Source organism: Maniola jurtina, chromosome 7 (assembly GCF_905333055.1).
Source record: "Maniola jurtina chromosome 7, ilManJurt1.1, whole genome shotgun sequence".
Classification (NCBI taxonomy): domain Eukaryota; kingdom Metazoa; phylum Arthropoda; class Insecta; order Lepidoptera; family Nymphalidae; genus Maniola; species Maniola jurtina.
The window spans coordinates 7,160,707-7,187,953 of record NC_060035.1 but is presented as its reverse complement, the minus strand read 5'-3'; the positions used below and the strand labels follow the sequence as shown (position 1 = coordinate 7,187,953).

At 35.6% G+C, this 27,247-nt stretch overlaps 2 protein-coding genes and 1 long non-coding RNA gene across 4 annotated transcripts in view; 2 read left to right on the top strand and 1 right to left on the bottom strand.

Moving 5' to 3' along the window:
* The window catches only part of LOC123866617 (glutamine synthetase 2 cytoplasmic-like), a 34,105-nt gene extending 31,574 nt beyond the window's left edge, over positions 1–2,531 (bottom strand). The window contains exon 1 of the mRNA XM_045908274.1: positions 2,400–2,531. The gene's annotated coding sequence lies outside the window, so the exon portion shown is untranslated. The remainder of the gene's footprint in view (positions 1–2,399) is intronic.
* LOC123866618 lies at positions 86–26,732 on the top strand. Its single transcript, XR_006796232.1, has 3 exons — positions 86–140; positions 775–779; positions 26,644–26,732. It is a non-coding gene; the product is annotated as an uncharacterized LOC123866618 (long non-coding RNA).
* Positions 2,956–10,304, top strand: LOC123866615. 2 transcript variants are annotated; one of them, XM_045908270.1, is made up of 6 exons: positions 2,956–4,252; positions 5,325–5,553; positions 6,171–6,300; positions 7,642–7,743; positions 7,817–7,955; positions 9,765–10,304. In XM_045908270.1, exons 1-6 carry the CDS (start codon positions 3,077–3,079, stop codon positions 9,882–9,884), a joined length of 1,896 nt encoding a protein of 631 aa, XP_045764226.1. In that variant the 5' UTR covers positions 2,956–3,076; the 3' UTR covers positions 9,885–10,304. The 2 variants fall into 2 exon arrangements, with proteins under 2 accessions (XP_045764226.1, XP_045764227.1); XM_045908271.1 differs by lacking the exon at positions 7,642–7,743.
* Positions 26,733–27,247: the final 515 nt, after the last annotated feature.

Genomic DNA, 27,247 nt, shown 5'->3' with positions numbered 1-27,247 from the left:
AACTTCAAAGTGTTTTATGGTCAGAAAAATTTACCACTGGTTCGGAATGCCGTTCCTACGTTTCTAGGGTTTCGTACCTCAAAACGAAAAACAGAACTCTTATAGGATCACTTTGTTGTCTATCTCTCTGTCTGTCGAGTGTGTCAAGAAAACCTCTAGGGTACTTCCCGTTGACTCAAAACCATGAAATTTGGCAGGTAACCTAACTGCGAAATTTTGGCTAGTTTTTTTAATCGATAAAGAAAGTTTGCGACATTGTTCAATAAAAAATTTGGATTCCAACTCCTCAATCCTGATGTTGCAGGGGACCTGACTACTAAAGCTAATGGGATTTAAAAAGTGTCGATTATTAATTGATATTGAAGGTATCTATACCAAGTAAATACTTTGTCGTTGACCTCAACCCTGATGCTGTAAGAAATTGCATTCCTAAATCCTGGTGATCCCTCGGGATTTGAAAAGGATCATCCGTTTAAATGTTCTTACGTGATACAGAAACAAGTTGCATCCCGGGGACGGGCTATTACGGAGAGGCAACTTTTGTTCTGGGAAATGAAAGGATCGGGATTTTCAAAAACCTAAATCCACGCGAGCAAAGCTGTGGGCATTAGCTAGTTGTAAATATATTTAAAAGCTACTATAAGATAATAAATAAGGTACTTATTTCCTTATATTTTTATTGTATGGCAGCGCGCGGTTTTAAATTATAAATTGCACGTCCTGTCCTTTTCTGTAATACATTTTTTTCTCAATATCTATCGCTTTATCTCATAGCAAGAGTCCGTAAGACATAATACAGTGAATATAGGCAAAATATACAATTTTTGCAGTTTCCACGTCAGTACCTGTCGAATTTTTCTAACAGTGTAAGCAGCAGAGTTGAGTTTACCATCAAGTGTTGATATGTGGGTGTTCCATAGAAGCTTTGCATCTAACGTTATACCGAGAAACACGGGGTTCTCCTTTATTTTCAACATATTATGATTATTAATCAATGAATTTATGTCATTTAAGGTCCTGGTATTGGGCAGTGTGAATTGAACACACTTAGATTTCTTTGCATTTGGAATTGATTTGGAAGTAAATTGTTAGCAATAAATCAGAGAGTGACCTGTGATATGGCATTACATATAGTATACATTGTCAAAAATTATAATATTAAAGCTGTGCGTATTGCGTGAGGAATTGCGTATTGGGTGAGGAATAGGTGCAACTTGCAGGGTTTGATGCATGCGCTATTGCCAGCAAACATGAGACATATTTTTATCTACAGGCAACGTCTGAGTAGGTAACGCATACGTCTAACGCAAGTTGAAATGTACCAGTGTATTTAGTTAGACCTATCGACAAGTTTAGAGTCGGGTGTAGTTTAAATGTGGCCCGTGTGTTTAGACCAGTTTAGACTGTCAGTTTCCGCCCCCCGTCACCGTCGGGGGTTGGTCGTCCCCCGCACCTCACCACCCCTCTTGCAGAAATCGAGACAGCACGAAATTTTCAAGATTTCTGGGTGTAATTTCTGGTTTTCGTAGTTCCAACATAATTATAACAATATAAAATATATAACGATAATTTTTTTACTGCATGATATTCATTAAATTTTCTAGGTCTGTGGTTTTTCCAAATTTCATTAAATTGCTTCGTTGTCTAGAAAAACGAGCACAAAGTTGGGCCTTTTTTTAAAGAAAAATACAAATCTTTGAACCCCTGTAATTTTAAAACTACATATTTTTAGAAAAATCTAAAACACCACAGACACAGATATTAGTTTCTAGACTATGTCTGCAAAATTTCATGGACTTTGGTTGCTTAATATTCAAATGAAATGGGAACTACGATTGTATGGAGTAAGTGACGGAGAGAGCTCTGTTAAGCTTGTGCTATACGACAATATTATAATTCCCAGTGGGATTCGACCAGGTCAGGCAATAAATTAGTCCGAAATGTTGATCGATTGATTGTTCTCTAAAGATGTTGATAGAAAATTCGGCAAATATTTTAACGTTTACACTGCACCAACTTAGTCCGTTTCGTTTATATTATGTTTTCATCAATTTGTGCAATGTTATAAAGTTACTAACTGATGCTCGCGACTTCGTCGGCGTGGATTATTTAAGTTTTTCAAAATCCCATGGGAATTATTTGATTTTCCGGGATAAAATCCTATGTGCTAATCTAGGATATTATCTATCTCCATTCCAAATTTCAGTCAAATCCGTCAAGTATATTTTGCGTGAAGGAGTAACAAACATACACACACACATACATACACAATAACTTTCGCCTTTATAATGTTAGCTTTGTTTAATATACCTACTATTTTATTAGGCAGATGATGTATGTTACCTAGAACTTGCCTAGAACTTTTTAGGATTGCCACTTTAAAGTAGGTAAGTACTTACATTGCTTATGCACAGAAAACTAAGCCAGGAGAAACAACAGAAAATTTTGCTTTCACGAGATTTTAAATGTTACTGCGACTTTAATAAACTAAAATTTAGTCATGGACTTACAGAATGTCAAGAAATATTTAATGATTTAATATGTCAAAATATGACATTCTCAAACTAATTATTTTGAATTTAGAAGTGATACTAAAACACTTGCAATTTTGTAAATTGGTAGACAAAGAAAATTGGATATAATGCAAACTAATGGGAACGAGCGATTAATTTTCAGTACCCAGCACTGACCTTTAGCCCAGTCATAATTTTTTAGTAAGCCAAAATTTGATTTACTGGGTATCCCTTTAAATCATTGGTTTAAAAACGACAAGCTAGATACTTTTACGAATTATGTGATATGGGTATGATATGCACATACTCGTACATGGACACGAATTATATTTTATCGAATTTTCTTTATATTATCCTCTTTATAATCTTTGATTAGATATATAGAGATCCTCCTTATATCAAATCAAAGTTTATAATAATACTCTCTTTGGTTCAATCAATCTTTAGACAATGACTTTAGTCTTAAAATTTTAATTTTAAAAGAAATTACGCGTATAATTTTTTACTGAAATACGAGATATAAATTTTTTTAGTGGTTATAATAACTTAATTCAAAAATAATAATGGTTAAAGATTTTAACTTAACCTATTGTAGTGTTTATTTGTATATGTTTATAATTTGGTACGGAACAGAAGTGCATTCAATATCACGAAACTACACTACACGGACACGGACTATACCGTCCAACTATAAATTCAGAACGAATAATGCCGTTGATGTAACTACAACACCTTCCAAAGTATCAGGTAAATGGCAAGTAGGAAGAGTCAGTCGAAAACAGTACGAAATAATTAATATGTTACATCGAAAAATGATAACATTTCTTGAAACAGAAAGCACTTCTGCTGCTATTCATAACTCCAACAATTTGTCTAAAATTAGGGGGCAGTTCAGTAAAAACAAATTGCAAGTTACTGTACCCCCTCAGAAACCACTACAAGAGTCTTTTGAAGCTGTGCATCCTCGGCCAAATGATAGACCATCGACTCCTAGTTACATTGAATTTTACTATTTAGACGAATCTGATGACAGAGCAAATCGAAAAAGTTCGATACCAAAGAACTCTCGGTTTGAACTTCAAAGCGATGAATATAAAGCTGCATTGCTACGTCCACCGTTCTTCCTATTTAGAGTGAATGATGAAACATGTAAACCTACAACGTTACAATACATGCAATCATCTTATCATAATAATAAACATTTCTCGTCGCATAATCCTAAAGAAGTAGAAAAATCGAAAGAAAAGCACTACTTTTATCATAAGTTTGCCTCCAAAAATGAAAATAAAATAGAGATGAAACATAAAACGAACACAACAGAAGATAAAAGGTCTTCCTTTTTATTGGGGGAACGGTTCACACCCTTGGTGTCTAGAACGGCTTACGACCGCATAAAATTCTTTGAAATATATGACAGCGAAACATACAAACCACGTAGGTCGATAGATAATAAAACGAATATGATTAATAACAATAATATTCATAGTAAAGAGAAGGTATTTTTAGATCACGTTGTTCATAATGTTAATCATGATGGCAATAATATAACGCGATTTGTGAAAAAACATGCAAATTATGATTTTAAAGAAAATACAGATTTTATTTCTCAAGTCGGTGAGATTCGTAAAAGTACTTCAAAGACGAAGGAAATGGCAAGAAAAACTTTTACTGAGTTAAGCCGACCAGCTAACTGGTCGGACTTTCCGTTCGTTGCTGTTTATATTTATGAGCCAATGCAGGTGAGGCTTTGTTTTGGGGATTTACAGAAATAGACCTAGTGTTCACTTATCTAATATTTCACAATTTAATTAAATTGTACGATTCAAAAAACTAATTTTTACAAAACACCAAAGTAACTAATTTAAAGAGAGAGAAGAGTGAAATTGAGTTAAATATTTCCTAAGAAACAAGCTTTAATAATATTCACCAGAAAGTCACGCGAATTTACATAATAGATCTGTAAAAAGCCCCTGACAACCTCAATAAAGTTTCTCCACCGCGCATGCCGCTCGTGGTGTTTGTTTCTTTAGACAAGTGTAAATTAAAAATTTATAACACCCCCGACGATCCAAAGTATTTGAGTTTTCCAAAATATCATTTTCAAATAAATAATTATGTATTTAGGCAACGTCCATCTTGACATTTGTCAATTGACATAATATTAAGAACCTAACGGTTATCTAACCTTCGTTTCAACAAGAAAACTAGAAAAGAGCTGATAACTCTTAAACGGCTGAAACAATTTTTTTGGATTATAGCTAAGAACACTCTCGATCAAGCCACCTTTCAAACAAAAAAAACTAAATTAAAATCGGTTCATTCGTTTAGGCGCTACGATGCCACAGACAGATACACAGATACACAGATACACAGATACACAGACACACAGATACACAGATACACAGATACACAGACACACAGATACACAGATACACACGTCAAACTTATAACACCCCTCTTTTTGGGTCGGGGGTTAAAAATACAGCAAATAATATAGTCACGATTCAGTGATGCTTACTTTATAATATTACTATAATAATAATGCAGAAGTATTCATTTTCAAGCCTAGAAGATTCGATTCGAGCCTAGGAATTCGGCAGACGATAGGTCAGGTGGTTACGCGTTTTGTTCTCGTATTGTTTGGTCAGCTGACCGACACCATCAGAATGGCTGCCTCATCAGGAATATATGAAGCAGAATACTAAATAAAACTATGACCAAGATGTCACCTTCTATCTGTAATATCCTTTAGTAATTGAAAAAGCATGAATCTGTGAATGAAAAATATTCCATTATTTATTTATTTTTCAGATAAGATGTGAATCAGCTTCGATTAGTCCCCACTGGCTAGTAGCTTCTGCAACTTGTCTATATCGTCAATACAGGAATCGTAATAATGTTATAGAAGGAAGATCAGCTTACGTAGCATACTGTGGCAATAGCTGGAGACTGCCTGCACGAATAGCTTACGTCAAACGAAGTTTTGTTCATCCACGATTTCAAGCGAAGGATAAAACTCGGAGATATTTATACAATATCGGTACCGATTTTAATATTTCAATTTCTCGCTGTTTCAGTGACGTAAAAACGAATTTGTATTTCTTTTTATTCTTTATTAGGGTGCTGTTATACCCGAAGGGTGCTTACGGATCTCTACCTATTACTAAGCCTCTGCTGTCCGTCCGTCTGTCTGTCAGCAGGCTGTTTCTCATTAACCGTAAGAGGTAGAGAGTGGAACAAAGCGTCTATTTCTATAGTCGCTAAGACAACAAATAATAAAAATTTCGAAATGGCTGCCATGCAAATTCAAATCAAATAAAAGTACATAGTGTTAGGTATCTCTTGTACAATGATACAGAACCCTTCGTTTGCGACTCCGACTCGCACTTGACCACTTGTTTTAATATTCTTGACACAGAAAGCCTATTTTAGTGTTAAGGCAGCCTTTGGAGAATATATATTCACCAAAGGCTAGTAATATACTAAAAATATTATATTGCAGATTTCAGATTCAAGATTTAAACGATTTATTTTAGTACCTACCTAATAATATTTTATTTTGGCATACTTTATATGTTTTTGTCAGATTTGTAAATGAATAATGTACCTACTTATTTTATAATGTTACCCATGTTTAATTCTAATTTGATGGTACAGGCGTAATTCAAGTGATTAACTCGATGGCAAACACATGCAGTGGATGGCGGCCGACGTCATTGATGTCTCATCAGTTTGTGGCTGAACGGGGCGGCGCCTTCGCAACTGCTGTAGGCTGGGGTCTAGATAGGTCTGTAAAAACATTTATGAGTATAAAAAATGTATGAAATATCATTACTTTACAAGTGTAAATTAACAATTTATAACACCCCCGACAAGTGAAGGTTACAGTAACTAGAAAAGAGCTGATAACTTTCAAACGGCTGAACCGATTTTCTTGGATTATAGCTAAAGAACACTATCGATCAAGCCACCTTTCAAGCAAAAAGAACTTAATTAAAATCGGTTCATTAGTTTAGGAGCTACGTTGCCACAGATACACGTCAAACTTATAACCCCCGTTCTTTTAAAAGAAATCTAAAACCTTGTTCAAGCATTTCGAATTAATAATTTTTTTCGCCGTTTACCGGAAATTGAGTAGCTAAGCATGATAGAAGGTTCAAGGCAGCGAGAGTAATAAAACTTTATTTCACTTTTCAAAACAGTGAGCATTTGGTATGCTCCTAAGTGCTAAATTATGTTTTATTTCGTATTTAGCCGTAAAAGTACTACGTTAAAGACGTTAAATTTTTGCTCAACGAGTGTCAAGTGAGCGAAGAAATAGCTGGGAAGAAATATATAGAAAGTAGGTACTACCCAGAAATTACTTACATAACATCGTTTCAAGGGCCAAGCCAGGTTCCGAAAACAAATAAAAGATTTTATTGGATTTCTTTGTTTCCTACGCAGCGAAACAACGTAGTTAAGGAATCTTATAATTAACTGAAACATGAAATGAATTCTAAAATATTTGAGACTATAATCTTGCTCGCGACTTAATCCGCGTGGATTTTAGGTTTTTAAGAATTTGCCTTTTTAAAAATGTGTTAATTCAGGATACAACTTATCTCTGTTGCAAACAGCCAAATTGGTGCTCTCATTATGGCATGAAGGATGTAACAAACCTTCAAACTTTTACATTTATAGTATTAGTTTGGTCATGATTAATTGATAGGTACCTATCCAGTTTTATATTAGGTATTTCTGAGTGGTTATAAGTGGCAGAGATAAAAGCAGCGATATCCTAGTGTTTAAAATGTCGGCCTCCTAGTCGAGAGTCTGGGGTTCAATCTCTTTGACTTTTTGGAGCTATTTGCGTTTTAAGATTTTAGTACATGTTTTAACGATTGAAGGAAGACACCGTGACGAAACTTTCATGCATGTATATTTTCAAAGTTGTGTGAAATCTGCCAATCCGTACTTGGCCAGCGTGGAAGACTATGGCCTAACCCTTTTTATTCCGAGAGGAGACCCGTACTCAGTAGTGAGCCAGCGATGGGTTGATTACGATGATAATAATATGATGATGAGAGACAAGTCATTCAAAACCTTTTTTTCTATACCTATAGTAATTATATTATGTACTTTACAGGTATGATACGATACATAGCTCGTCTGATTCACCATCAAATCCACTAATGGTGTACGAAGGTCTTGTGTACTCGGATTCCTGTCCTGGATATGCTGATCACGGGTGCGGTAAATTTAATAAAGCATGATAAATGCACTGTAGCTTTACAACATTAACATTGAGTTTCCTTCCTTAGCAAGATGAAGATGCTTAATGGAGAGAGCGTGAAAAATTTATATTGTTTGTCTTTGCCAGCGTATACTTTGGAAAAAAACGATACTGTCCACGGAGGTTTACTACTAATTGGAGGAAAATTAATAGCATTATATTTGCAGGTGAGACACTGTAGTATCAACTTAGTTTCAGACAGTCTAAAACCAATAATAGGTATAGATAATTTTAACATTAGATACACATCATTGATAGGGAAATTATTTAGCAATACCTCTCATTGTATAGGTTAAGTTATGGATCTACTCATGTGATTAAGTTCTAAAACGAACTACTTACTTACTTCTGTTATTAAAATAACCTCCACGGACGTACGTTTCATATTATTTATTCTACATGATTTATTTCCAGAATCTACTTAGTAATTCAGTTCATTTGATTCCAAACTCGATTCATAAATTACATAAATAAGTTTTTTTTTATATCCAGTAAATTGGTTTTGTCAGGATGCTATAATACAGCCTAGCCTTATCGTTGGCTTAGAAGTAGTGGTGTAGCAGATAATATGAGGGATCCAATGAACCATAAGACACATCAACACATGATATGGGTAGGTATTTTCATATTCCTTCCCAAATAGTCAACTAAATATATAACCCTCTCCTATTGGGGTAAAAAAATCATTTAAACAATTTTGAAGTGATTAATATTATATAGTCTTTAATCTTCAAAGGTAATAAATCAAAATGGTATGGTAAGGAAACGGTATAATTTCTAGAAAAACTCAAAGAAGCCTTTTGCAATTTTATTTGGCTGACGTGACGCAGTATTCTCGCTCCACAGAAAACATCTGTTCGAATTTGCTGATTCCACTGAAAGATAATTGGGGTCTAGCTTTATATAACACGGCAGGAGCTGAGGAGCTTTTAATTGGAGCTTTCAATATTTTGTTTCAAATTAATAGTAAAGTAATTACTCGCTCACTTTATTGAGTGAAATAAAACTTGTAAAATATTTTCATTCAAAGATATCAGTTTTCCTTCGCTTTTAATATAGGTACCGTCAAGTCAAGACTGAATAGGCAGGTAATATACCTACATCTTTTAGAAAAGCGCACACCACTTGAGGCTGCATCATCACTTGCCAGCAGGTCTTATTCTAGCCAAAATGTCTATAAATAAATAAAAACATATCTAATGTAGCAAAGGTGCGACCTTTGTCACGTACGTATCCGCTGCTAAAGATCCAAAGTAATGCAACGTCGTGAAATTTCATGGTGGGAGCCATACTTACTTTTTAACCGACTACGAAAAAAGGAGGAGGTTCTCAATTCGTCGGAATCAGATAACAGTAAATTGCTCGCGATCAGTGTAATAGCTTAGTAAACAGTAGGGTTATATATAGCTACACCACTCGCGACGGCCCATATAGCAGGCATCCATAGCACGCATCCTTCCATATAAAAACATATCTTAGTTGAATCCGTTTCCACAAGTGCTATGTGCACCAATGAATATGATTGGTGGATATCAAACGCATCCATAGCAACGTAGCATAGCACATCTCTGGTGGAAAAGCAGCCTAAATGTATTGGTTGATAGTAAAGCCACAGAGAGAAGGACATAAAGCGGTGATAGCCTAGTGGTTAAGACGTTAGATTCCTATAGGGGGGTTCAGGGGTTCAATCCCGGGCACATACTTTTAGCTTTTCGGAGCTTAGTATGTATTTTTTAACGGTGAAGAAAAACAATGTTCTCAAAGGTGTGAAGTCTACGAATCCATACATAGCCAGTGTGGTGGACGATGGGCTAAACACTTAGAGAACTATAAAAACATCCGTGCTCAGGAGTGCGCCGGTGATGGGTTAAATCATGAAATCGATGAATTAATGAGTAGTACGTTTCAAGTAGCGACAGTAATTTTTTTTTGCACCTATCTTTGCAACCACCTATTGTTGTAACTACTTATTTCAGGAGGAGCATCGTCCTTGGGGTGTCCAGTCAGCCCTATATACAGGAATTTGGCGACACATTTCATGGTTGTTAGATGTTGCACGCGAAGAAGATCTGGAGACATTTGCGATAGATATGTAAAAAGTAAAAATACTTAATACGTACTAAATAAACAGAAAAATATAATATGACTGTCCACGTACTAAGCGCAAGCCACATTGTTGGGAGCGAAGCGAAACAAAAGTTCGTTTCGCTCATGTCGCTACCGCGTCTTTTCATACTTCAGATCAAAGACTACAATATGCTTCAGATCACACCGCCGCGCCTCCGAACTAAACTAAGCGAAGTGCCGCCCCTCGCACGGGGGTGAAGAGAGGGCTCTGCTCATAATTATCTCTCTGGTATTGTTGCTTTATTGGTCTTGAGCGTAACTCTATAAGTAAATCTGGAAAATCCCTTTCAGACAGCTCCCGAAACAATGCATAATATTCTCCATGATATGCTGTTGTAGCCTTAACCTGCGACTACTTTTATTTTTGAGATAATTAAGCAAAATATATATTTTTTAATACAGTTGCTCAAAAAGTGGCGTATTGCAGGGATGTATAGCGTTCGGGATGTGGGCTATTACATACTCGTGCTTTTTCTTTACCTTTCCCGCACTCGTGCTTTTTCTTTCCCAACTGTCAAAATATTAAAAAGAAAAACCAACCATGAAGTTTTTACTAAAAAAATTCATAGAAGTTTTTATGATTCATGCAAATACGTATTTCTAATAAGAAGCTACTAATTTGTTTCAATATCAGATTTAATGATTTGATTGAATGTGTTTGGTTAGGTTTCATTTCATTTCATCTCATTAAATTTCATTTTCATTTCATATCAATAAAAAACTTCTACTGAAGACTTGGCTGTATGGGCATAGTTCCCTTTGCCTACCAGAATGGGTGAAGAAAAAAAAAAACTCTGCTTATATTCTACGGTTGGCGCCATTTTTCAGAAATTTTCTTTGCGAGTTTAGTTGTTGGTTGCCTAAAATGAGTAATTTCGACCCTAGTTTTTTATATCTATTAACAATAAAGTTGTTTTACATTAAATTAAATTAAGTTAGTTGAGTTTATTGTGTTTTTATTATTTTATTAAATTGCTTAATTTTTTCGCAACTGTATTAAAAATAGTCGTTCAGTACACGTGCGGAACCGTCATTGCAACTCGTTCCGACTGTCAACCCTCGCCTTCAGCTACGCCTCGGCTCGGGTAGACATTTGTCGGAACTCTTTGCAATGACAGCCTTTCCGCACTTGTATTGAAATATACTATTTCGTTTCACTTAGCTCCCAGTGTGGTCTTGCTGTTCTTGTTTTAATTAGAGTTCCTCTTATCTTGCGTTTTATTTTTGTTTTGTTTTTCTATGGATGCTATTAATAAATTGTTTTCAAAGAACTCTATCGTGTTTATTTCTTTACTATTAGATATTTACTATGCGAAAATAGCAAAAGTAAGCTTGTTGTTTATCTTTGATTTCAAAATGGATGAACTATTTTTCCGTTAAAAGAATTTTATTTGCGAAAACCCTCATAAATTTTCATTGCTATATTGGAGCAAAATTAAACCGCTTAAAGCGTTGAGTTTTAACACAAAGTAACACGGTACGAGTAAATGCTAGAGTATTAAGGGATTTAATTATTCAGCTTACACGAGGGGAAATGGATAACGAAAAATAAATGTGTAGAATTTTCTATAAGTATATGTAACGAAAATGTAGATATAATTAAGCAGGTAATTCACACATTTTTATGATTTTTTTTTAATTTCAGCCGTTATACTAAATCCCTACTAATAACAATACAAAAGTATGTTTGTTAGTTGGATTGTCTTTCAATCGACCCCTAAACAAGCAACGGATTGACGTGATTATTTGCATGAATTCCTCATCATCCTCATCGACCCATTAATAACCCACTACTGAAAGGGGTATCTTCTTGGAATGAGAAGAGTTCGGTATAGTCCACCACGCTGGCCTAGTGCGGATTGACAGACACTTAGAGATCATTATGGAGATCTCTCAAGCATGAAGGTTTCTTCACGATGTTTTCCTTCACCGATAAGCCAATTGATTAATTACAAGTGTAAATTAAAAATTTATAATACTCCCCACAAGTGAAAGTTACAGTAACTAGAAAAGAGCTGATAATTTTCAAACGGCTGAATCAATTTTCTTGGATTATAGCTATGAACACTCTCGATCAAGTTTTCAAACAAAAAAAACTCAATTAAAATCGGTTCATTCGTTTAGGAGCTACGATGCTTAATCTAAATGTTGCTGAAAACCGCATTGAAATTTTTCCAGAAGCTGGCCTCATTCGCCCGAGAGCTTTTTAACGTCCGTTAAAAAAGCGTTCAAATAGAACAAAATATGTATTCCCAAGTATCTGTTCATACGTCAACGCTTTTTTAACTCTCGTGCGAATTAGGGCTTAGACATTAAAATCTAATATCTCCCTATTCCATCTACCTACAGACAAACGTGGACTACGAAATTGTTTTATATTAGATATTCATCTAGTATTTCATTACCTATCTACATTAATCATGAAATGCCAGAGCCATATTTAAGGTAAAGATTCAATTTGAAGATATTGTCCTTTCTGTTGCATGAATAGAATTTCAATTAGGGACCCTTTATATTCAACTGAAGCTTGTCCATCCCTTTGACATAGATAATATATAATTAATATGTTGATCAATGGCGTGAATTTCTATATCTACGTAGTAGGAGTATTAATTGCGTTTTGAAATCACTTATCTCAAAATGCTATTTAGGCTTTCACTAATGTACGAGTGGATATTTCGACGACCTGTCTATTCCTGCCGTAGGAACAATAAGTGTTCCATTTTCGGCAGAGGCAATTTGTGGTAATTGTAATTTCTTAATTGCCTCTGGTCTGGTTTGGTAGGCTGGATCAGCCGTGGGTAGTTTCCAACTACTGACAAAGAATTACCATCAAGTATTTTACACCGGAATTCACACTCAAGATAGGGGATTCTTCAGGACGATACAGACAACATGTCTGATACCTTAATTATCATAAAGGTAGAATATGACATGTCGTTTGAATAGTCCTCTAAAGAAGCCCGTGTCTTGAGTATGAATTCCAGGGTTAGTGTTCTGACGATGCCACATAGAAGCCACTATTTAGTAAATTAAATTAAAAAAAATATAAAACTATCCAATTTACTCTGCAATGTTGCCTACTACAAGGTGATATTGCAGGATCAAAATAATAAAGTTGTCTTCCGATGAAGGTTCTTATACCTAACTAGCCGATGCCTGCGACTTCGCCCGCGTGGATTTAGGTTTTTTAAAATCCCGTGGGAACTCTTTGATTTCCCGGTATAAAAAGTAGCCTATGTGCTAATCCAGGATATTATCTATCTCCATTCCAAATTTCAGCCAAATCCGTCCAGTAGTTTTTGCGTGAAGGAGTAACAAACACACACACACACACACACACACACACATACAAACTTTCGCCTTTATAATATTAGTGTGATAACCGTAAAAGTACAAATCGTAAGATTAAGAAAAAAAAACTTTGTTTTAGATCAAATTATTCTAAACAAATAATGGTTATCTAATTTGTAGAAATAACAATCTTTTTGTCATTCTGTATGATTTTCATGTTATCTATGTATGTTTCTATTGTGTCCATTACAGGAAGCACAATTGTTTCCGAATGGTTGTTGCCGAACAGTGGAGCATTAATCAATTTTAGCAACACAACACGTGTCAATAACACTGTACTTACATAAGAAATAATCATAGCATAGAGATATCGTATTTTCCGGAGAAACAAATCACACACAGACAATATTTCATTTATACTATGTTTAAATAGGTAGGTTCATATTGCTATATTCTTTACATTTTAAACGTTTCATATCTCAAACCATCACCAGCCCACAACTAAGTACTGGCCTCTTGTCAGAATGAAAAGGGTTTAGGCCCAGGTTCACTACGTTGGCCAAGTGCGGATTGGAAAATTTCACACACCTTTGGGAATATTATGGAGAACCCTCAGGCATGCAGGTCTCCTCACGATGTTTAAGCAAGTGATATTAAATTGCTTAAAATGCCCTTGGCTTCGAAGACAGAGATGCGTGCCAGAATCGAACCGGGTAGGAGGCTGAAGTGTTAACCATGAGGTCATCGACGCTCCTTAATTTATTCTTATCGTAAATACCTAAGTTTATTTATGGTTCTATTTTGATGGGAATTATTGTAAAAAACGTTGTTTGTGCTGGAAAAAAAAATAACACAGTTTTCCATATGAACGGTTCTGTACTCAGTGTATGCAGGACTTCGTATTCACTCTTTGTCCTGCATAAAAACGTGCGGTGTTAATGCCGTGTAAACACTGTAAACCAGACTTAGTTTTACTTTAAGTCACTTAGAGGGAATTTTGTTTGGAACCATAGATTTACAATTTGGGACACATTGTGTTGAAATAGAAAGTTCTAGGGTTCCGACTTTCTTCAGTCATTAAAAAGTTTACTTATGACTTACTAGCAGATGGTAGACACTTGCCCAAGTACTAGAAGGTCGTAAAATACTTGAAGTGACTTGAACCCTTTGGCATCCTTTACTATCACACTAATATTATAAAGGCGAAAGTTTGTATGTGTGTGTGTGTGTGTGTGTGTGTGTGTGTGTGTGTGTGTGTATGTTTGTTACTCCTTCACGCAAAAACTACTGGATGGATTTGGCTGAAATTTAGAATGGAGATAGATAATATCCTGGATTAGCACATAGGCTACTTTTTATCCCGGAAAATCAAAGAGTTCCCACGGGATTTCAAAAAACCTAAATCCACGCGGGCGAAGTCGCGGGCATCGGCTAGTCAATGATAAAATTATTCCATTAATTATTATTCTCTTTGATAGCAGGCAAATAATCTTGAAACCCTTTGTATCCACAGAAATGTTTATCGCCCCGATTTTGCACAGTCTTTATTAAGTTTGATGTCAATAAAAAATAAATTATTTCAGACAGAGTGAAGAGTCCATAAGATAACATTATAATATATAATTTAACTATGCTAAGTATTTTTTTTTGTTTTCTATGAAAGTAGTGTTAGTGATAAGTTTAAGTAGGTACTTTTTATTCTGTGCACAGAACCATTTTATCTACTGTCACCTTCAAATCTTCCAAAGAACATATCTCAAGATCTCAACTGCTTCAAAAAATGGAGTTGTATTTAAGTAGTACCAGAGTACAATACATATTGTAACGTTCTACATGATATTATAACGCAAATAACGGGTACGTATTATCAATATTTCGTCTCAGTTGTATATGAGTAGTGAGTACGATACTCATACAACATACAACTGATAATTTAATTGTGGTAGCTGCTGTGTGGTACTACCCGTTATTTATTTACATTATCATAATGTCTTTAAACCACGAAATTAGCCTAAAATATTGTAACTACATATTATTTATATCTTAAATAATCGTATATGAGAAAATATAGGTAACTAGGTACTTATACCTATTATTATCATATTATAGTTTCCAGATAATTAATTCCTTTCATTTACATACTATGTGAGTTCAATAATATAACGCAGGAACGTATGATTACGTTATGTAAGTATCTTGTTTACTTTATTCATATTACATATTAGATTCCACAAATATTTTAGGTACCTATCCCCTAAAACTAATAACATTATTCAGATAGCAAAGAATGTAAAAAGATTTTGCAAAAGATTGTCACGTCCAATTAAAACAGCTTTTTTCTGGAGCAAAGCGTAAGTAAGCTGAGCTGCGGGTTTTATAAATGGCCCATAAAAGGACACTGTGTTTGATGTATAGGCAATGAAAACAACAGCTGGCCTCTTACCAATACATTGAATGGTTATCTTCTTACCACTTAATATAATTACGCGTAAGGTATACGATACAAAACACTTTGCCCGTTTTCACTTAAGACTAATTTTTTGCGGATTTTCGAATTACAGTCTTGTTAAATAAATCATCAATCGCTGTTACACAGCCTGGAAGATACCTGCTATAAAATTCTTTGGTTACATTTTTCAATACAAATCAAACTCTAGGTGTACCTGAGGCTCCAGTTTAACTTTTAACGTATACTGTGATACTTATATAAAAGTACTGTGGTACTCATATCCATACTTCCATCCATACTTACTAGTAGTATTATAAATCCGAAAGTGTGTCTGTCTGTCTGTCTGCTACGTTTTCTCGGCTCAACGGGAACGGACATAGGCTACTTTTTATCCCGGAATATCAAAGAGTTCCTACCGGGGTCTCTTAAGAATTTATCCGTCAAACCGATTTATATGGAATTTGGTACAGAGGCACGTCCCGAAAATTAACTTCGGCAACTTTTTATCCCGGAAAAGCAAAGAGTTCCCACGGGATTTTTAAATAAACCTAAATCCACGCGGACGGAGTCGCGGACATCTCTAGTACAGTATAAAACAGCAGATTAGAGGTGGACACGTGATTTGCTGTAAAGCTACGAAATCGAGAATAATAGACGGAAAAAGTGTGTGATACGAAACCTCCACACTAACGTTCTACGCAGATTTATATAATTTAGCACTAATTTTTCCTTGTAAATGAAATAAAAAAATCATAATAACTCGTAGTTTGTATTTTTAACTTTGAATAGCGTTTTTACGATTGCGAAAGGGCTACTAAAACTTTTATGTCTGTTATTTGTTGTCTTATCGCGGGCGTGTGAATCAACGGAATTAACCTCGAAGCCACTCCTTCAGTGGAACTTTCAGTGGAAACCCAATTACTTACTATTTGGTATGGCTTTTATTATTTTTAGGATTCCTATCTCCAGAGAAAAAAAGGAACCCTTGTAGAATCACTTCGTTGCCTGTCTGTGTGTCTGTCTGTCGTGTCTGTCAATACCCGTCAAGGGAATCAAAACTAATAGGGTAGTTCCCGTTGACCCATGGTAAGAATGTCTTGAAATGAACCCTAAAAATGCGCTGATGCAAAGATCGGCGCTTGGGGGTTGCGGTTCGCCTCTAGTCTGCATAACATTATTTTGTTTACGTTATTGTGTAGGCGTGCACTGAGTTTGTGTTTGTTCAGTGTGCTTTAGTAAGTGATTTTACATAATTCGAACGTCAAACACTTCGGCGTAAACGTAAAATGCACTTTAAGAGCTTTGTTTTAAAGCTCAAGTTTGTCGGCAATTATCTACAGTTAGCGCTCCAAACGGAAACTAAAAAACCTGTAGTATTGAAGTTTGGACTTTCAATACCAGACACTCTCGAATACCGACGTAAAATCCCATGAGTAGGTACTGTAGGTTCTATTACCTTGGTTATATGGGAAGATGGCTGGGACGTCTTGCGTTGTCTTCCTTTCTTCCTATTCAAATGAATACGGATCCTGAGAGATGACCCGTGATGATGATGATGATGACTATAAATAAGCCTTAGTTTTTCAAATTAAGTATATTTTATTATACAATGTTATAGAGAGTTGTTTATATACGCAATGTTATAGAGAGAAAGAGCAATTTCTTCCACCTGTAACTTACTTATTACACGAGCCCGTATTTACGAGAAAGGCAACTGTGTCAGGGGGTCTTCAAATAAACCTATTGTACGAACAAAGTTAGTCTCTGGTAAAGTTCCTGACGATACAGACATCTTTGAACTCCTGAGTCAAAATATACATAAGCCAATTTATTCTGATCGTTACATGTTTCTAACACAATTATGGTTGGTTGAATAGCTTGATTGATCAATGGAAATATTAAAGTGTATTATATCCAATATCCATACTTAATGTTATAAATGCGAAAGTGTGTCTGTCTGTCTGCTAGCTTTTCACGGTCCACCAGTTTAATAAAGATGATTTTAATATTTGGTACATAGGCTACTTTTTATCTCGGAAAATGATATAGAGTTTTCACGGGATTTTAAAAACCTAAATCAATGGGATTATATTCAAGTAGTTCACAATAATTTCATTCTGATGTCATTCCTGGCATAATTTATACGAAAAATCGTTGTAGGTATAGTATTAAGCGCAGGATATCCAAGGTCACTGACGAGACCAAACCATAAATAAACTAAAGTGACCGTGGGCAGGCCATGCTTGTTGCAGGAGCGAAGGACGTTGGAGTCGAAAAAATGAAGACCGCCTACCTAAGAGTACTAGTACCTAAGCGTAGCCTAGCACCCTCTAGCATAATGGACGACATAAAGAGGGTGGCGGGAACTGGCTGGGTGAGATTCGCTGAGATCGTCCGCAGGCTGATATTATGATGATGAGATTCAGCGCATCATTTTTTGTTAAAGTGAAATAAACGTGGCCACTTCGCGGCTATTATGTTCGTTTCAATTAACTCATTAAGTTGGAAAGTTGGATGCTTTCAATTTTATTTCTACCAATTAAACATTATTATTGCTTGCAATGAAATAAAAAGTTATTTCGAAAGTCGAGAAGTTATTTCCTTCGAAAAGTGGTGCTTCATTGTTATAGTTGCTCCATGATTATTCCGAAACCGACTTCTTTCCAGAATTTCAGTCAATTTTATTGTCTAGCTAGGTAATTTGTGCATAAATTTTATGCTTCACAAGGCTCGCCGAGCCGAAATATTTTTTTTATTTTTTATTTTTTTTAATAAAATAGCGAGCAAGCGAGCAGGCGACAGCGGCACCTGATGTTAAGTGATTACCGCCGCTCATGAACATTTGCAACACCAGAGGCACCGCCGATGCGTTGCCGGCCTTCAGGAATTTGTTGGTCCGCCTTGAATAACCCCACGTTGTAATCTAGTGGGAACACCGCCGATAGCGGCCGACAGCACATTATATATACTTAGATGATATTTAGACACTATACAACTGCGTCCATTACCGGAGGACGTATACCATTTATTGGTGGAATATGTTCGTAACGAGGCGGAGAGATGGGAGATATTCAGTCAATTCCCCATTCTTCGCCAGATCGGCGGCTGTAACGACACCCTATCCCAACCTCTGTCGGATGAGGCTAGGGCTTATTATGGCTTTACAAGAAGGCCTTAAGCAAATAAGTGGTTGTAGAATGTGGCCTTACGGAGTGACATATTCCAAACGGAAAAAAACTCCTAAAAATAAAGAGTATAAAAAAAACTGCGTCCATCACCGACACTCCGCCACAGTGTGCCGAGTCGATTCGCTGATTTTATTATTTTTAATAACAGTCTACAGACTATAATACCAGTCGATGTGGTTCACTAATCTATCTAATCTAGGTAGACCTCAAACTTTATACTAATGTGCACACGTGTTCATTATCGTTCAATTTGCACGATGACGTACCTAGCTTGATCTAATTACGAGTATATATCAGTTCATCCAATGTATACTAATTGTCATGCAAACAGCCATCTCCACACAATCTAGCTATCATGATCAATTCGTCAAGCCTAATGCAAATTGGACGTTAGAAAGTCGCATAAGTAACCTACTACTTATACTAGTTTTAGTGAACACCTTTTGAAAGATATTTGTAGAAACACATATGTCTTTAACTATATCAATGCAAAAAATAACCTCAATATACTCTGTTGCATCGTGATTGAAGGACCAACTAACAAACAAACACACTTCCACATTTACAATTTGGCCGGGACGAGTCTTGGTTAAAACATTTGCGCACGGATGCGTCTCATTCTACTCGTAGCATGTTAAACAATGTGTCTAATTCTGTTGTACATAATCTCTAAAGTCTGAATATATTTCTTGCAATCCCTTTCTTAATGTTTCCTGCGGAAAAGGATAGATTAAGATTCGTCAATTTTACGGGATTAGTTACAATGGTACTGATTCTTATTTCTGAACACAACTAAATTTTAGAGTGTTTGCATCCTCTTCTTACTAATGTGATATGATATGATATCTACTAATTAAAAAATGTTGTGATGTTTTAAAAAGTCTCTCAAATGTTTGCAAAGAGCCATTCTTAAGATTCAGAATGAAACTAAAATAACTTGCTATTGTACGAGTATTACAGCAGTTCTTGAACTTTGAATGGTTTTTGAAAGCATTTCTAGCAGCTCGAAACAATCTACTTACTATGAAGTTCATAAAATTGTTGAATAACTTTGCCGCTGTATAATGCAAAATGTTTATTACTCAATATTCTTCTTTACAAGAAAAGTATTGGTCAAATAAAGTGAAATTATCCAATATAATATACTTACTCAACCTCCAACTTCAAAGGAATTCGAAATGCGAATCAATTGAACCAGCTATGTATTGTCCATTGGTTTCTTTGTCGCACTCAACCGTATTTTATAGGTAGCTTTGGGTTTGTAACAAATTGTTTTCTATTATTATATATACATCTATTAGATTTGTTTGTTCCACGGTAAGTTAGCCCTTAACAGCAATCACACAGACTAATGGTGATAATACAGTCTAAACTCCAATGTAACTTATCTAGAGCTTGTCTAGAAATAAATTTATAAAGCCTCTATCGATTTCTACGCGACATCTTTGGTGCTTAGTGCCATGCACAAAAAACGTGTAGGTACGTGTGCACTCACATACCTAACTATTAAATAGGTACTACGTGATGTTTGCGGCTTTGCCCGCGTGGATTTAGGTTCGGTTAGTAGGTATTTTTATAATTCTTTACAAATCTTAGTAGGTAAATTGTCCGTGAATTTACGGTAACCAATATTATACATTTACTTAGATATTTTACGAAAAGAGGATCCGACCCTCGTCACGAGCTGATGTCATAGCTTTAACTAAATGACCCAAAACGGTCTACGAAATGTATTGTGATTAGCTGGAATTATCTGTGAGGAAAATCTGAAGAAAGTTTATAAGAGGTGCTAAAATTGATATAACAGAAAGTTTAATATGTAGACTAGGTACCTACAGTGTGAAATAGAGCAACTACGTAGATACAATATAATGCAGTAGGGTCGATGTGCTCAGTCCTGTACTATACTCGTCTGATGAAAGGTGATACAATTACTGTTAAAATAAGTATAAGAAAAACAACTGATTAAGGCCCTTTTAAAAATCCTTCTTACATATTCATTATGAATATCTAATATTATAAACTCTTAAGAAGTATTATTTTAATACATTTTTTTACGATTCAATTAGGATTAAAAAAGCTCAATAGAGATTAAGCCCATAAATTCAAAAGGATAAAAAGTTTTGGCCGCCGTTTAATGAAAAGGTTTGAACAACCTCGGTGAAAAAGTGAACAAACTTTACACTGAGTTATGGGTGGGAAATGCGTATCCACAAAAGCTGTCTTACTGCAAATTTTAAACAGTCGTTAAACACGTTTATCCCATACAACACCTGAGTTTAGCGTTTGTTTAAACCGTGCTTAAAGTTGTTATAATTTTTAGAATAAGATATATTTCACTTTTGTTTCTGTTCAAGGCAATGACTTTCTAAGCAAAGACATCGCACTGGCGCGCATAACAAGGGACCAAGTAAGTGTGCTTATACTCGGTGTAAGCACACTTTCTTCATTAGTCGCATGTTGACTGCAAAGCTGTCAAGACGCCTAAATGCGCGATCAAAAAGTGCCGAAATAATACGTTAACGCCGCAGAAAAGAGATGGTGTGACTTACCACCGGTAAGTTAATTTTATTTACGTAAGATAACATGCGAAAAAGTTTAAAATACTTAGTAAAACCATTGAAAACACTAGAAATATCTAAAATTATTTACAATGTTCCCATTCCTTTCTTTCACGCACATCGGAAAGAGACAGATGGAAGGGCGCGTCACGAATGTCGGAAAAACAAAACTGTGGAGTAGCTTTTTTTTTGTTCAATGTAAAATCTATTGGCCATTTTTGTATCACATTTATTTTATTACTAGCTGTGCCCGCGACTTCGTTCGCGTGGAATAGCTCTCAGCGCGCTTTATATAGCCACGGACGCTCGCCGCGCGAGGCGTGTATCTGTACGTTAAAAATGTTCACCGTAATTCTTTAAATTGACATAACTTTTTTATTTATAAACCGATTGACATGAAATAAACACTAAATGTTAAGTGAAGCTTACTACAATATATTAGTGACAACCGTATCTAAATCGAATAAGCCGTTTCTGATATTAGCGTGCACAAACACACAGACAAACAGACAAAAAAAAATTAATTACAATTTCGGGTTCGGCATCGATATAATAACAACCCCTGCTACTTTTTTTTATATATTTCCATTGTACAGACACCACTTTTCTACAATTTTACTATAATATGTATAGATAGATCTTTTGACGACCTCCGGTGCGCAGTGGTAGCGCGGTGGATTTGTATGACGAGGGTCCCGGGTTCGATTCCCAGCTGGGCCGATTGAGATTTTCTTAATTGGTTTAGGTCGGCTGGTGGGAGGCCTTTGGCCATCTTGATTCAAGGCCCATCTTGAAACTGCCATTTTGGTTTTATTTTTCAGCTCCCTGTCAATTGGATGAAGTTCTGAGTGACATTTGTTCGAGCACCCCCCACCTATCTTCAATACCCTGGCCGTGCTCCTCACCGAAATCCTCAATCATCAGCTCTATCCATATTTTTCCTCCGAATCATTTTTTGTCCTCTATACGAAACCATCGGTAAAAAAAAACATACAAAATTTTACAGAAGAGGTGATCAAATGAGTCAGTCAGTCAGTCAGTCAGTCAGTCAGTGAATCAACACGAGCAGAATAGTATAATAGTTATTATATAGTATAGATATAGTATAATAGTTTCATATTTACAAAAACGAAAAATCTCTCAAAGAAATAACAAAAATTAATAGTGCTACACTACTCCATTCCATTTTTTGTTCAAGTTTGCTTCTAAAATCACCTTATTCAGCTTCGAGTGCAATAATCGATTTACATTGCGGCTTAATCACTGGGGTTAGTTTACAGGACTTGAATGTTAGCGGGAATGTATAAATGGAGCAGTTGAAGCTACATAGGGTGAATTTAGAAACGTGTGCCATGTTTGGGCTCTTGTGTTGTATGCCACGATGTGTCCATGCTTAGAAAGTCATTGGTTCAAGGCAATTAATATTTAAAGCCATGTATTGATTAGAGGGCAAATGTCGCGCGACACCAGAGATATCTCGCGAAGTCACGCGACGTCACCCGATGTCGTCAGACATTTCTTATATGACAATATTTTCATTCACATTATGCAGTTTCCATTCACCATACTTACTTACATCTCGTGCCACGTCGCGCGCTATCTTGATGACGATGAGTGATGACACGTCTTGTTGCTGGCGATTATAATATAATTTTATTATGAATAAGATGATTATACAATAATTATGAATAAGGCGATTATACAATAATTATGAATCAAGGATGATTCATCCTACAGTGTACGAGGCCGGGCAAAGAATTAAATTAAAAAATATTTTTTGTGCCTGAATGGGATACAACCCGGTTCGGTCTAGCAAACCAACTCGTGCACGGATTATTAATATGAAAAATCTTTTTCTTCTTAAATCTAAAAGTCCCTTCTCATTCTGAGAGAAGACTTGTGTTCAGCGGTGGGCTGGTGATGGGTTAGTTTTGATGATAAAGATGTAATATATTATAATCTTTCTCAACTTCATATAGATATGAGGATCTACGTTTGTGCTAAGGATTTTGTGAAATAATTAATTATTGACCTTCAGAAAAAACACGTGCTTTTTTGTGTTTGAAAATCAAATATAAATTATTTAGGTATACGAGCAGAAATTAAAGAGGTTCCTAGTACTGCGTACTTAATCCAATTTTAGTCAGAAGCGTGTTGACTGTTGGTAAATATCATGTTATTTCGAAACATGAATACCTTCGTTTATACCTGATTAGGTGTTAAAAATACTTACTTGAAATGTTGTGATATGTTGAACGATCCGAAAAATAGGTAGCTTATTTACTTTATTTGCAGATGATTGAGTCTCCTTCTTTGTGAAAGAAGCTAATAATAATAATAATTAAGTGTACTTAATAATATTTTTGTGTCGTTTTACGTAACATACACGAGTCCCTTGTGTATGTTACGTAAAACGACACAACGTATTCATTTGTTCCTAAATAACGATACAAAATTCTATTTACTCGTAATAGAAGATTGCGATTTGCGAGGTCTCCAGCCGTCTACATTGAAATTGTATTTGATTCCGAAGAAATATTATATGATGAAAGAAAAAAGATATTATAAGTTACTTAAGTGAAGGTTACAGTAACTAGAAAAGAGCTGATAACTCTTAAACGGCTGAACCAATTTTTTTGGATTATAGCTAAGAACATTCTCGATCAAGCCACCTTTCAAACAAAAAAAACTAAATTAAAATCGGTTCATTCGTTTAGGCGCTACGATGCCACAGACAGATACACAGATACACACGTCAAACTTATAACACCCCTCTTTTTGGGTCGGGGGTTAATAAAATAAACACAAAGAAGAAATTAAAGCTCTTGTTTCAACAACTATTTAAAGGCATTCATTTGAATTTTAGATTCTGCTCCTAATAGGGTTTTCAAAATAAATCATAATAATATTATCATACTTATAAGGATAAATATTATTACTTGCCTCAAGTTTTTCAATGAGCTTTTCCTTATTTTTCATCTGAGTGGAGTCGCTTTATCTTTTCGAAGGTTATTTCGGGATGTAAGCGGAACAAAATGCCACTTAGTTAGCGGCCAAGATCAACATCGCAGTGGTTTAGTGATGATTTGACTGAATAACACATGTTCGATGTACTCTCATCTTAATAACATTCCTGAATAAAATTTTCATAATCCTAATATCCTAAATTTAAGCTTGTATGTTTAGCAGTCCTTTACGCTATACAATAACAAAACCGATTTGGCTGAAATTTAAAATGGAGATAGTTCGCTGAATTAACGCAAGGACTACTTTTTATCTCGGAAAATCAAAGATTTTTTTATTGGCGACGTGCTTGCACTAGACGACAAACAATGATAGTTGTTATTACCTACCTCAAGGTTTTGAATGAGCTTTTCCTAATTTTTCATTTGAGTGGAGTCGCTTAATCTTTTCAAAGGTTATTTCGGGATGTAAGCGGATCAAATTGCCACTTAGCGGCCAAGATCAACATCACATTGGCCTTAAGAGGGGTCTCTCCGTCACTCGCTCCATACAAACGTAGTTCCAATTTCATTTGAATATTAAGCAACCAAAGTCCATGAAATTTTGCAGACATATTCTAGAAACTAATATCTGTGCTTGTGGTGTTTTAGATTTTTCTAATAATGTGTAGTTTTAAAATTACAGAGGCTCTAAGATTTGTATGTGAATTTTTAAGACCGCGTAGCTTTGAAACCGAATATTTTAACGGAAATCTGGAAACCACAGGCATAGATTCCCGTTCCCGGAACGTTTCTACAAAATTCCATTGAGTATTATTGGTTAGTATTCCAATGAGAGGCGAACTATGTTTGTATGGAGCGAGTGACGCAGAGACCCCTCTTAAGTGATGATTTGACTGAATAACAAATGTTCGAATTTTGATGTTAGGGATTTCGCACCTCAACAATATTCCTAAATATTATTCTAAAGAGACATAATCCGAATCATTCATCAAGACTCTACTTCATAGGATCATTTCTATAGTAAGCCTTCAACGCAACACAATATTCTGAATCATATTGGCTTATTACCGATTTGGCTGATGAAAAAAGTTGGCTTCTTGAATTAACATAAAAGTTTTTCCCGGAAAATCAAAGTGTCTTTTATTGCACGATAGGCTTGTGTGTTGCGCTTGCCTAGAAAATGCCTTGAAGCCCCCCCCCCCCCCCCCATTTTCAAAAAGCCTATATCCACGCGGATAAAGTCAGGGGCATCATATAGTTCAAAATAAAGACTAAGATACAGAATTTGTAGGAACTTCGGTTTTCAGTTTTTACTTTAGGTTTATTAAAGTGCTTAATGATCGAAGGCTTTTATGTTTAAAAGCTTTGTTGGCAACTGACTGCAATTTTGTACTATAAAAGTAAAATCGTATCTAGATCTGTGTGCCCTAGTTATGGTATTGTAACGGCACAGTCCCCGTCTTACAGTTTTATAAGTTTTCACAATAGTGATAAGGTCGCCCTTTGTTTTTAGGTCTATCCTGTATTTTATTTTTTGTCATAGCATTGAGCAAGAAAGTTGTTTAAATAAATACAAGTGTAAATTAAAAATTTATAACACCCCTTTCCCACGGCTGAACCGATTTTCTTGGATTATAGCTAAGAACACTCTCGATCAAGCCACCTTTCAAACAAAAATCGAATCCTTTTATCCCAAAAAATCAAACAGTTCCCACGGGATCTTTAAAAACCTAAATCCACGCGGACGAAGTCGCGGGCATCCTCTAGTAAGTAATAAACAATTTCATTTAATTTTTATGTGATTGACATAGTGATAGACTGTAAAAACTAAGGTTTAATGGTATTTACCAAAACAGCGATAAAATCGAGTAACATGTGGCTGTTTCCTCTCAAATGTTTATCATAATGCCATTTTTATCTTGCTTGAACAACATTCGTGGTTCTTTACAGTTGTCCGCTACGTAATATTTTGTAACTATAAAATCTTAAAGAGAAACGTCCATCTGTTTAAAAGTTGGCATATTGCCAAATGTATCGATATTGGAATTTTAGTAAACTGACTTGAACGTTGGAGTTACTAACAATACCTACCGATGAAAAGTCGGCTCGTTTGGTCTACCGACTCTTTATTTTGAGATGTGCTCTGAAGAGTTGTTTGATTTGATAACAGCTTCCCTGTCGTATCATCTTAGGTACGTCGCAGTAGCAAATCTCATCCTCGCCTACCATTCTTCCACTCACCATGACTCCAGGCCATCTGTCGTGTCAAGAAATCAATAGGGTACTTCCCGTTGACCTAGAATCATGTTTGGCAGGTAGGTAGGTCTTATAGCATAAGCAAAGGAAAAAATCCGAAAACCGTAAATTTGTGGTAACATCACAAAACAAGTGTAAATTAAAAAGTAACACCCCCGACAAGTGAAGGTTACAGTAACTAGAAAAGAGCTGATAACTTTCAAACGGCGAACCGATTTTCTTGGATTATAGCTAAGAACACTCTCGATCAAGCCGGCAATCAAACAAACAAAACTAAACTAAAATCGGTTCATTAGTTTAGGAGCTACGATACCACAGACAGATAGATACACACGTCAAACTTATAACACCCCTCTTTTTGGGTCGGGGGTTAAAAATAGCCTATATCCGTCCCCGGGATGAAAGCTAACTCTGTTAACCTTTCATCAAAATCGGTTTAACGGAAGGGTTGCGAAAAGTTGGCAGACAGACAGGCGTTTATATTGTAATATTACATACTTACTAGATCAGGGCTTCCCTAACTTGAGCGTCGCGGCGCCCCAGGGCGGACAGAGCATTTATAACTGTGTTATTATCCCAGGCGAGATGATCATACCTACTTGTGCGAGACAGGTTTCT

What these genes read in the sequence shown, in the direction of transcription:
- LOC123866615 (XM_045908270.1), top strand. Translation starts at nt 3,077, where the DNA reads ATGGTTAAAGATTTTAACTTAACCTATTGTAGTGTTTATTTGTATATG. An exon ending in GTAGGCTGGGGTCTAGATAG is followed by an intron (nt 6,301 to 7,641) that starts GTCTGTAAAAAC and finishes TGTACTTTACAG; the next exon opens with GTATGATACGATACATAGCT. An exon ending in TAATAGCATTATATTTGCAG is followed by an intron (nt 7,956 to 9,764) that starts GTGAGACACTGT and finishes TACTTATTTCAG; the next exon opens with GAGGAGCATCGTCCTTGGGG.